This window comes from Pecten maximus, chromosome 8 (genome assembly GCF_902652985.1).
Source record: "Pecten maximus chromosome 8, xPecMax1.1, whole genome shotgun sequence".
Lineage (NCBI taxonomy): Eukaryota > Metazoa > Mollusca > Bivalvia > Pectinida > Pectinidae > Pecten > Pecten maximus.
This window is the reverse complement of record NC_047022.1, coordinates 33242812-33256308: the sequence shown is the minus strand read 5'-3', so window position 1 is coordinate 33256308 and position 13497 is coordinate 33242812. Positions and strand designations below refer to the sequence as shown.

The window sequence follows — 13497 nt, the reverse complement described above, 5'->3', positions numbered from 1 at the left end:
GTACATGTACAGGTAGGTCAAGTTAAACACTTGGTACATGTACAGGTAGGTCAAGTTAAACACCAGGTACCTGTACAGGTAGGTCAAGTTAAACACCAGGTACATGTACAGGTAGGTCAAGTTAGATAACAGGTACATGTACAGGTAGGTCAAGTTAGATAACAGGTACATGTACAGGTAGGTCAAGTTAAACACCAGGTGCATGTACTGGTAGGTCAAGTTAGATAACAGGTACATTTACAGGTAGGTCAAGTTAAACACTTGGTACATGTACAAGTAGGTCAAGTTAGATAACAGGTACAGGTAGGTCAAGTTAAACACCAGGTACATGTACAGGTAGGTCAAGTTAAACACCAGGTACATGTACAAGTAGGTCAAGTTAAACACCAGGTACATGTACAGGTAGGTCAAGTTAAACACCAGGTACATGTACAGGTAGGTCAAGTTAAACACCAGGTACATGTATAGGTAGGTCAAGTTAAACACCAGGTATATGTACAGGTAAAACAAGTTAAACACCAGATACACGTACAGGTAGGTCAAGTTAAACACTTGGTACATGTACAGGTAGGTCAAGTTAAACACCAGGTACATGTACAGGTAGGTCAAGTTAAACACTTGGCACATGTACAGGTAGGTCAAGTTAAACACTTGGTACATGTACAGGTAGGTCAAGTTAAACACCAGGTACATGTACAGGTAGGTCAAGTTAAACACTTGGTACATGTACAGGTAGGTCAATTTAAACACCAGGTACATGTACAGGTAAGTTAAGTTAAACACCAGGTACATGTACAGGTAGGTCAAGTTAAACACCAGGTACATGTACAGGTAAGTTAAGTTAAACACCAGGTACATGTACAGGTAGGTCAAGTTAAACACCAGGTACATGTACAGGTAAGTTAAGTTAAACACCAGGTACATGTACAGGTAGGTCAAGTTTGATAACAGGTACATGTACAGGTAGGTCAAGTTAGATAACAGGTACATTTACAGGTAGGTCAAGTTAAACACCAGGTACATGTACAGGTAGGTCAAGTTAAACACTTGGTACATGTACAAGCATGTCAAGTTAGATAACAGGTACAGGTAGGTCAGGTTAAACACCAGGTACATGTACAGGTAGGTCAAGTTAGATAACAGTTACAGGTAGGTCAGGTTAAACACCAGGTACATGTACAGGTAGGTCAAGTTAAACACCTGGTACATGTACAAGTAGGTCAAGTTAAACACCAGGTACATGTACAGGTAGGTCAAGTTAAACACCAGGTACATGTACAGGTAGGTCAAGTTAAACACCAGGTACATGTACAGGTAGGTCAAGTTAAACACCAGGTACATGTACAGGTATGTCAGGTTAAACACCAGGTACATGTACAGGTAGGTCAAGTTAAACACCAGGTACATGTACAGGTAGGTCAAGTTAAACACCAGGTACATGTACAATTAGGTCAAGTTAAACACCAGGTACATGTACAGGTAGGTCAAGTTAAACACCTGGTACATGTACAGGTAGGTCAAGTTAAACACCAGGTACATGTACAATTAGGTCAAGTTAAACACCAGGTACATGTACAGGTAGGTCAAGTTAAACACCAGGTATATGTACAGGTAGGTCAAGTTAAACACCAGGTATATGTACAGGTAGGTCAAGTTAAACACCAGGTACATGTACAGGTAGGTCAAGTTAAACACCAGGTACATGTACAGGTAGGTCAAGTTAAACATCAGTTGAATTATCATATATAATACATGTAAAGGTAGGAAAAGTATTATCAATAATACATGTACAATTAGAAACATTATTATCAATAATACATGTACAGATAGATACGCCATTATACACAATACATGTGAAGGTAGGTGTAATACAAATCGGATTTACCTATATAGATAGGAAAGTTGATATAAGGACAGGTAACTTTTGCTAGTAGATATACAATCAGGTGGTAACTACATGTGTTCACTTATTGCGGAATATCATGTCTACATCAATGTAATAAAACATGAGCTCATAAGAAATTAATAAGATAGATTCGTGCATGTGATTTTTACAACACCTAGAACTAGTTACAACACGGAGTTCAATGGGCCCGAATCGCTCATCTTGTATTCACACGTTTGGTGGTTCTCTGTATTTCATATAACCTTCCAGTTAATCGGGAGAAGGCTTAACAAATTTGACAGCTGTGACCCTGAACATGCGTCACAATCATTTCTTTTTACAAACTGTGTGGGGCTTAATCTTAGGATTCAGCCAAGTATCATGATTATAGGCCTTTCGGTTTGCGAGAAGTACTCGTTTGAATGTTTCAACAAACTTTACCACCGTGACTCAAGGCCATTTCATTTTGCAAAATTTGGGGGGTCTATCACAGGAATCTACCAGCCAAACATCATATTTTGTTTAGCCAGAAGAAGTCGTTTAAAGGTTATCCCACCTTTGACCCTAGTGACCTTGAATGTAGGACAAGACCATTTCTTTTTCGCCAACTTTGTGGGGCTCCATCCCAAGAACCAATCGGCCAAATATTACCCTATTTGTAAGTGAGAAGAAGACGTTTAAATGGAAAAGTTGATACTGGACGGACGGAAGACGACAGACGACGGACGACAGACGGACGGACGGACGACGAACGCCTCACCACGGTATAATATACACAGCTACCACGCCGGATGGGCAATATGCTATAAATACGACCTCTGTCGTCTGACTCGAGTTCAATACAGCTACATTACGCACTCTCTCAAAAACTATAAACCATTATTGAACTTACGTATACTCACACAACCATACACACAAATTCTACTTTCTATGCCACACTATGAAAGAACGTTCGTAAGATATTCTGACTTTCTATACAGATAGCAGATGCGAGATTCTTCTAAAATTGACAAATATTTGTGCTCTACACACATTTGATTACAATATAAATTTGACCTATTTTAAATTGAACACACACTACACAAAATCAAGTTGTTCTGGTACCTAAAATTGTTATCAATGTTTGTTCAGTGTGGTTAGAACTGACCAATACTCAATTTTTGAGAAATAGGCATCATCGTAAAGAGATGATTTACAAATTGAGGTCATTAGAATCGTTTTTGTACCTTTCGTGTCTGAGATATTTCACTATAGTTACTCGATACACCAGTATATCACTAGACACACCAATCTGAGCAGACACATAGGACCTTGTGTGATAACATTGTATACGTTAGGCTAGTATAATATACAACCGGAATTAATTTTGAAGTTATGTTCAAGGCACAGTCAGTTAAGAAAGCTTTTTTTTCCTGATGATCTTCAAACCAGTAAAATATTGTTCGTGTTTTATACCTATTTATAAGGGTTTCTAGTTGATATAGGAGTATATGGAGATCTGTATATTGTAAAAAATGATGACGAAAAGAAAAAAATCACTATTGTAAATATCAATATCCAAATAGTGTATCATGGTACAATGTTTATGTGAGGCGAATTTTTGAAATACGGACGAAATGCGCGTAATGTGACTGTCACATGATTCTATGGTCACCTGAGTGAAATTTTCAATGATCGCTCTACTCTCCTGATTATGGTCTCAACTCACATGCGCATGATTACCAAAGTCATTTGTTATCAATATGTGACTGGTAGATTTCAGATCAGAAGTAGAACTCGTAGTAGAAGTCGAAAACGTGAGTCATTTAACTTTGATGGAGTGACCAGATACTACAGAAAAATCCGTACCGAGCTTCCCATAACTGCTTCCCGTACCGAGCTTCCCGTAACTGTTTCCCGTAACGAGCTTTCCGTAACTACTTTCCGTAACTACCTTCCGTAACGCTTCCCGTAACTGCTTCCCGTACCAAGCTTCCCGTAACTGCTTCCCTTACCGAACTTCCCGTAATGAGCTTCCCGTAATGAGCTTCCCGTAACTGCTTTCCGTAATTGGCCGCGATCATAATATCGGGAGTAGAACACACATGCTGGTGACAGAAAACAATGGTACATTATGATACGAAACAGTTTGAAACATGACAGAGCACTGAAAATAAGATACTCGTACATGTTAAAATCAGTAAAGATTTCACACGCAATATTTTAAATACTGCCGTCATGTTATCATTATGACGACACAATAACGTCGCTTCCGCGTGAAAAATCACGTAAGATAAAAAAAATCTCAACGCACGTGACTGCCTCGGACGTTTTTCTACCTTGCAAGCGATTTGTCAAAAGAGAATAACAACATGACCATAATGTAAATAATCCAGTCGTACACACGAACAAGCGTCCAACTGACGAGTACGTCGTTTGATGTATAAAAAATACGAAAACAGATATATGACATGTCAAATGATTTTACATACAATTGGTGAAAATGTGATTCTATAAACAAAGTTGTCCTTTGGTCACTTCCGGTCATCATCGATGATTCCAAACTTTGTGCCGAGCCACCGGAACTTAGCTCGTACCTCCTCCTGCATGAGTTCGAAGCACATGGCTATCAAAGACAGGCCAAAGATCAGGTAGAATGCGCAGATAATGAGTTTCTGTTGGTTAGAGAAGGAATATAGTCCGGCCCCTGGGACAAAGTCCCCGAACCCCACTGTACTGAGAGTGATAAAGCAAAAGTAGGACCCCACGAGGTAGTCCCATCCTTCCCACATGGCAAACAGGGTCGCACCGCCGAATATGTACGCGGCTATCAACATTAAGCTTACCAGAATTGGTACGCGCACTTTTTCGTTCTTTTGGTCGGCCTTTGAAGTTTTGTCCCCTATGACAATTGTGACGTCATCATGTAGCTCTCCCTTCCTTGACGATCGGATGAGGTCTGCCTCCTCTTTCGTAGGCGACTTCATACGGCCGTCAGATTGTTTGTGCCATTTAGCTTGAGACGGACAACACAGCCATATCACCGCGAGACACACATGTTTGTACAGGAACCGGAAACAATTAGCCAGAAACGACCCCATGTTGGCCAGACATAGTAAAGTCAAAGGAATTCCGAAAAGAGCGTAGACAACGGTAACCATTCGTCCATTGGCAGTTTTCGGTGCTATATGTCCGTAACCTGTAACAAAATAAAACAACAATCAATCAAATATCAACTCAACCTACGATTAAATAGATTATTTACACAAGCGGATGAAGTTCATTCATTATGACGTAACACGATACAGGTAACACCTATACCGCCAGTCAACCTTGTGTACCTTTGGAATTCCCCCATGTCATAATTCAGTGTCCGGACCCATCTTTCCGCCTACCGGCTCCTATTCATTATCAATTATGTAGATTCGTATCTTATTAAATACTCGGCTTACCTCGACTTCTACATCATTAAATACCAACATTAATTTTCCATTTACATAACCATCCCATCATAAAAAAGGTTCTGTAAATACCAAAAAACCAATACGTGCCTGGTAAGATTTTTCAGAAAGTAAATTTCTATGCTTATTTGATTAAAATCCGGACGTAATCATCGGAAATATTTAAATACACAAATTAAAAGTGTTTATTTTATAAAATCAATGACAAGTGAAGCATCATATACATCTGTCGGCGTCCCGCTTTACGTAAATTATCCGGGCTTACGAGTCTTTGCACTTCCGTCGTCATGGCGTCCCTGGTGACCGAAAGGCATAGCGATCACGGCATGAAATCGACAAGTGGACTAAATGAAAAAGACATCGATCATAATTCGATTTTTATCATTCACACTGATACTGGGTGATATGAAATGGCATTAAAGCACAAAGAGATCAACAGTGTGGTCCATTCATATGAGCAAACCATGAATACACTACTATCGAGGCAGATTTCCCTGATAGTGGCTTTAGCGCCTTCCTAATATCTATACATGTAACCTCTGGGTTGATCCTGTCTATACGTTTTTATACATAATGTAAATGTAACGTGTAACACTGCTACTCGCTCTATTGCATACATGTACAGTTTGTGTATATGTGTTGCAAAGCCAATCAATGTCTTTCATAGGTCTGTTTGGTTTGTGTAGGGTTACTCCCCTGAAATTGTACGTGACCCTTACCAGTCACTCTCAGATATAACGAAATGTGTAGTGGTGATCTGTATTCCAATCAGTAGTAAACAATAATGTTCTCCGACACAAAGTTCGAAATGTCAACAATGTAGGTGTAGATCTTATATTGAGTGATCATTCAATAAACAGAGTTCGGTAATTTGGTGTTAAATTAATTGTGTTTTAACAGTAAGCATCATATCGGGAGAGGGCACAGTAAGATATACTACCGTGTGGCCAATCACTGTTATCTTGGTTATGTTTGAATGGGGTGTATCATTAACGGATTTAACCTGCTCTTTACCAGGCCAAACAGCCTCATGTCACCAATACAAACAATTCTTCGTTTATACCGAAGTAGTTGGGAATAATTCATAAATGAAGTCACTTTGGGGTATCATTATCGTACTAACATCACACCATATGAAAGGGGATTGCCCATCAGTTGTGATGTACATATAATTTGTATACGGTCGGACTCAGCATCATAATTTGAATATTGAACAAATAATAGTACAGTATGTCGATTTCAGCGGCATTGTGTCGTGTTGTCGGTCCCCACCGGTCGCATAAAGCTTTTACACTAATGTCCCAAGTCTCCGTCAACGAAACTCCCAAAAAACACTTCCGAGTGTCACCACGGGTCGGTAGGAAAAGGTCGTCAGAATTAGATGACATCAACAAAACGTTTGGATGGCAGGGAGCCAGTAGTGTTGTGACAGTTGATGACTTTTATGCAAATTAGGCAATATTAATACCGGTAACATGACCAGTAGCAGAATATTTTTGAAACATGAGTTTTGGAAAAGCTATTAAAGCACTAGAATAACGTTGGCAATAGTGATCTGTACTGTCGTATGATGCCAAGCATGACGAATGATTCGCGAGAGTAACCGTTTGAGAGTCGCTGTTATTGCGTACTTTTAACTCTGAAACGATTCATTTATCAAACACACGTGGGGCATACACGACGATTTTACGGTCGTCAGTCCCGTAATACTATACCCAATTCACATTAAAAGAGAAATATTTTTTGGAAATGTAAGAAAATATCAAATATTTGAGTTGAAACCCTAGATACGGTTCCTGAACATGTAACCCTCTCTCGACAGATCGTCTGTCGTTAGAAATCTGGAACGCTGCAAACAATTGGAAACACACCCGAAAGTAGCTGTATCGCGAAGGAACCAAACATTCAATAAAATTACTACAGAGAATAGCGATGTTATAACGAAACTGCCAGAGAATTCTAACTCAAAATCGATAAAAAAAAACAGGACATAATATGAATAACCATATAGATTTGCCTGGAGATCATTGAAAAATACAAATACAAAGCATCAAGCTGTCTGTGTTTATCAAAACTGTTCTTCGTCTCAACTTCCGGCGTGTTCTTCAGAAATCGGTCCAGTACATCTGTCAATAGTTGAATCACTGTTACCACGGTGTATTTATCAATCTATCAGTGTCAGATTTAACGCCGAACTCTGGCATCAAAAGTCTCGATCTTGTCTATAATTTAATCTTTGCTCGATCACACGTAAATAAATCCAGATAAATCTCGATTTGATTTAATCACCTTATCTTCCCCTGTCTACATTGATAAGTGTCCGAGCCCTCCCTCACGATACGTGGTTTGATGCCCACCTACAACACGAAGGATCCGAATTGTAAAACAAATGGAGACGTAATGCTCACTGTTTCAGCGTAAATACTTCGTTAATGAAGATAAAAACACCTTTGGGAAATTGACAAAGATGCGAAAATGTGGAAATCGACCGGAATGTGATGTTTTAAACAGGTCAATGTACTCGATAGGTAATAACGGACATTTCGCTACCCTCGGGCGCACAACACCATAACAATTTAGTGATGAATACATGGCACCGAAACAAGCAATTGACAGTGATACTGTTGAACGTCTGTGGTTAGTTCCAGAATAGCGTGGTTTGAGCGTCCGACTCCGAACGTACCAGTCCCCAAGCCCAGCTAGGCTACGATAAATACGGGTCACTGAACAGTTCCTAGACTAATATAGCGTGGATGTCGAGGTTGTATGTAGAAAACAACTCACAGATACTTAAGTTCGATGTTTTTGTTTGGTTTTTTTTTTTTGGGGGGGGGGGGGGGGGGGTGTTAAATAAAATTACTCACAAATACACTTCCGGGTCAATGTATTTATAAAGTCACCCAACATACACTTCCGGGTCAATGTTTTTATAAAATTACCCACAAATACACTTCCGGGTCGAAGTTGAATACACCAAACGCTGTTCATTAGGGCCGTTGCTGAGTTATCGGGATTAGGATTACATTCGAAACACAGGATACATGAATTGTCATACAACCGAGTCTATAGGCTTGATATAGAGCTGGGACACATCAATGCGTTTCTATAGGATGAAAACGGTCTATAGTTACAAAACTCGTTCTCCGTACATCGACATTAGACATGTTTCAAACACAGGCATGTAGACATCATCGCGAGGAAATCTTCCATGACGAGATGGTCGTGGAACTCTTCTGTGTCACTGGTATTAACGCGGTGTAAACTGATTCAAAGTGTGGGGATGTAAGGTCCCGCGTTTTCTTCACGTGGCCCCTCGGGGGAGACTAATTTGGTTTTAATGTAACCCTTCGTCAGTGAATTTGTTTCAAAAGTAATGAACGGATTCTGTGCAGGAAAGCCAACCATGACAAAGTAGTATATATATAGTTACACAGATGAAAATGTAATGCTAAAATAAGCCTTTAAGTCAGAGTCACAATTGCTTTGTAAATCTCAAAATACAAAACTCGACCTTTATACAATTGGGTGATATCTCTGATACACGAGACTGCAGATGAAGGTGTCTGATGCGCGTTAGACTTTATACAGCGGGGTATCCGTTGGGCGCCTAGAAGACAGCATTAGGCAAATAAGTCATTTATAAATCGGCGTGCAAGCCAGACATATCGATTTGGAATACATACTATCATGAACCAAAAACACATTTAGAACAAAAATGTATGAAATATGAAAAAATAAACGAATTTTGAGATAAAGGAATTGGTACTTAATTCAATGCGTGGTTGCCTTGACATCGTCCCGCTGTAATGTCACATTGGGTGTACTACATGTATTCTGAGGATAAATCGATCTAAGTATAAATAATGGCCGTCTACTTCACTCATAAATCTGGCACGTAACATCGCCGAATGAACACGCTCTTGTCAGTGTTTGTAATACAATTTATGCTAAAAGTTGACAAGACGTGTACGTCTTATATATACAAATATAAACAAATATACATATACAAATATATCTATACAAATATGTATATACAAATATGTATATACAAATATGTATATACAAATATAGGTATATTGTGTGTGTAAGAAAAAACATTTCTCAGCAAACTGTGTTTAACTGTGTCGAGCTTGCTGTAAATGCTACCTGTTATAAAGGTCACATGTTAATAAAGGTAATCTGTTTATAAAGGTCACCTGCTCATGAAGGTCATCTGTTAATGAAGGTCATTTGTTCATAAAGGTCATTTGTTGATACAGGTCTCTTGTTTATAAAAGTCATTTAAGCATTGAACTGCTTTCACTTGGAAGTTATGGGCTGATGAATGCCAACTCCAGTTGGCATTCATCAGCCCATAACTTTCAACTGAAAGCAGTTCAATACTTATATTTACATTTGACAACGATTTTTAAAGATTGTATCCAGGAATTTGGCTTCTACGATGAATGAACGCATTATTATCGTCAAAGACGGAACAGCCTTTTCAACAGCCATCTTTCGTTATCGCCGACGTTACAATTATGACGTCACTATAATAATGACGTCATAATAGAGATTTGGAAGTTATGGACTCGTAACCTTCAAGTGGGCATGGTAAAGTTATAAAGTGGGGCTGCAGTGTAAATGTAAATATTTGTCAAGAAAGAGTATCTATTCATAAAGTTCAACTATTCATGAATGTCATTTGTTAATAAAGACCATCATTTTATAAAGGTCACCTTTTATCAAGGTCATCTGTTCATAAGGGTCATCTGTTAATAAATATCAAATGTTAAAAAATATCATTCGTTAATCAAGGTCATTTTTTAATAAAGGTCCCTTGTTGATAAAGATCAACTCTTCATAAAGATCATGTGTTAATAAAGGTCACCTGTTGATAAAAGTCACCTGTTGATAAAGGTCAACTGTTCATAGAGGTCATCTGTCAATAAAGATCATCTGTTAATAAAGGCCATCTATTTATGAAGGTCATCCGTTGGGGTCATCCGTTGGGGACATGACGTGGTATACAAGGTTACGACAATCCTCGGGGATATGACGTGGTATACAATGTAACGATAATCCTCGGGGACATCACGTGGTATACAAGGTAACGACAATCCTCGGGGATATGACGTGGTATACAATGTAACGATAATCCTCGGGGACATGACGTGGTATACAAGGTAACGACAATCCTCGGGGACATCACGTGGTATACAAGGTAACGACAATCCTCGGGGACATGACGTGGTACACAAGGTAACGACAATCCTCGGGGACATCACGTGGTATACAAGGTAACGACAATCCTCGGGGACATCACGTGGTATACAAGGTAACGACAATCCTCGGGGACATGAAGTGGTATACAAGGTAACGACAATCCTCGGTGACATCACGTGGTATACAAGGTAACGACAATCCTCGGGGACATCACGTGGTATACAAGGTAACGACAATCCTCGGGGACATGACGTGGTACACAAGGTAACGACAATCCTCGGGGACATCACGTGGTATACAAGGTAACGACAATCCTCGGGGACATCACGTGGTATACAAGGTAACGACAATCCTCGGGGACATGAAGTGGTATACAAGGTAACGACAATCCTCGGTGACATCACGTGGTATACAAGGTAACGACAATCCTCGGGGACATCACGTGGTATACAAGGTAACGACAATCCTCGGGGACACCACGTGGTATACAAGGTAACGACAATCCTCGGGGACATCACGTGGTATACAAGGTAACGACAATCCTCGGGGACATCACGTGGTATACAAGGGAACGACAATCCTCGGGGACATCACGTGGTATACAAGGTAACGACAATCCTCGGGGACATCACGTGGTATACAAGGTAACGACAATCCTCGGGGACATGACGTGATACACAAGGTAACGATAATCCTCGGGGACATCACGTGGTATACAAGGTAATGACAATCCTCGGGGACACCACGTGGTACACAAGGTTACGACAATCCTCGGGGACATGACGTGGTACACAAGGTAACGACAATCCTCGGGGACATGGCGTGATACACAAGGTAACGATAATCCTCGGGGACATCACGTGGTATACAAGGTAATGACAATCCTCGGGGACATCACGTGGTATACAAGGGAACGACAATCCTCGGGGACATCACGTGGTACACAAGGTAACGACAATCCTCGGGGACATCACGTGGTATACAAGGTAATGACAATCCTCGGGGACATCACGTGGTATGCAAGGTAACGACAATCCTCGGGGACATGACGTGATACACAAGGTAACAATAATCCTCGGGGACATCACGTGGTATACAAGGTAATGACAATCCTCGGGGACATCACGTGGTATACAAGGTAACGACAATCCTCGGGGACATCACGTGGTACACAAGGTAACGACAATCCTCGGGGACATCACGTGGTATACAAGGTAATGACAATCCTCGGGGACATCACGTGGTATACAAGGTAACGACAATCCTCGGGGACACCACGTGCTATACAAGGTAACGACAATCCTCGGGGACATCACGTGGTACCCAAGGTAACGACAATCCTCGGGGACACCATGTGGTATACAAGGTAACGACAATCCTCGGGGACATCACGTGGTACCCAAGGTAACGACAATCCTCGGGGACACCACGTGGTATACAAGGTAACGACAATCCTCGGGGACATCACGTGGTACCCAAGGTAACGACAATCCTCGGGGACACCACGTGGTATACAAGGTAACGACAATCCTCGGGGACACCACGTGGTATACAAGGTAACGACAATCCTCGGGGACATCACGTGGTATACAAGGTAACGACAATCCTCTGGGACATGAAGTGGTATACAAGGTAACGACAATCCTCGGGGACACCACGTGGTATACAAGGTAACGACAATCCTCGGGGACACCACGTGGTATACAAGGTAACGACAATCCTCGGGGACATCACGTGGTATACAAGGTAACGACAATCCTCGGGGACATGAAGTGGTATACAAGGTAACGACAATCCTCGGGGACATCACGTGGTATACAAGGTAATGACAATCCTCGGGGACATCACGTGGTACCCAAGGTAACGACAATCCTCGGGGACACCACGTGGTATACAAGGTAACGACAATCCTCGGGGACATCACGTGGTATACAAGGTAACGACAATCCTCGGGGACATCACGTGGTATACAAGGTAACGACAATCCTCGGGGACATCACGTGGTATACAAGGTAATGACAATCCTCGGGGACATCACGTGGTACACAAGGTAATGACAATCCTCGGGGACATCACGTGGTATACAAGGTAACGACAATCCTCGGGGACATGAAGTGGTATACAAGGTAACGACAATCCTCGGGGACATCACGTGGTATACAAGGTAACGACAATCCTCGGGGACACCACGTGGTATACAAGGTAACGACAATCCTCGGGGACACCACGTGGTATACAAGGTAACGACAATCCTCGGGGACATCACGTGGTATACAAGGTAACGACAATCCTCGGGGATATCACGTGTTATACAAGGTAATGACAATCCTCGGGGACATCACGTGGTATGCAAGGTAACGACAATCCTCGGGGACATCACGTGGTATACAAGGTAACGACAATCCTCGGGGACACCACGTGGTATACAAGGTAACGACAATCCTCGGGGACATCACGTGGTACCCAAGGTAACGACAATCCTCGGGGACACCACGTGGTATACAAGGTAACGACAATCCTCGGGGACATCACGTGGTATACAAGGTAACGACAATCCTCGGGGACATCACGTGGTATACAAGGTAATGATAATCCTCGGGGACATGACGTGGTATTCAAGGTAATGACAATCCTCGGGGACATGACGTAGTATACTTAAGTTCAATGCTTACATTTACATTCATAAAGATTTTTTTATTTACTGTAGGTTATGACGCGTTTAAATTTGTCGCTTACCCTATCACTGACGTCATCAAGTTCAAATACCGGAACAGCCGAAATTTCCAGAAGGAATAATATAGTCCCTGATGACGTTATTAATAGCAAGCACATAAGATCGTTTTTGTATAAATTTGGCTTTATTTTTTATTTCATATACGCTTGTAGGTATCGTCAAATTGTTCACAATTTCATAATTTCTGATTGTTTAAAATCGAAACCGTTTTTTCTGCGCAATTATATAAAGTT

General features: G+C 41.0%; 1 protein-coding gene across 2 annotated transcripts in view; it reads right to left on the bottom strand.

Moving 5' to 3' along the window:
* Positions 1-1482: 1482 nt before the first annotated feature.
* The window catches only part of LOC117333256 (TWiK family of potassium channels protein 7-like), an 81992-nt gene continuing 69977 nt past the window's right edge, over positions 1483-13497 (bottom strand). For both annotated transcript variants that reach the window (XM_033892469.1, XM_033892470.1), the window contains exon 3: positions 1483-5063. In XM_033892469.1, coding sequence (XP_033748360.1) covers positions 4399-5063 — 665 coding nt within the window. In that variant the 3' untranslated portion in view covers positions 1483-4398. The remainder of the gene's footprint in view (positions 5064-13497) is intronic.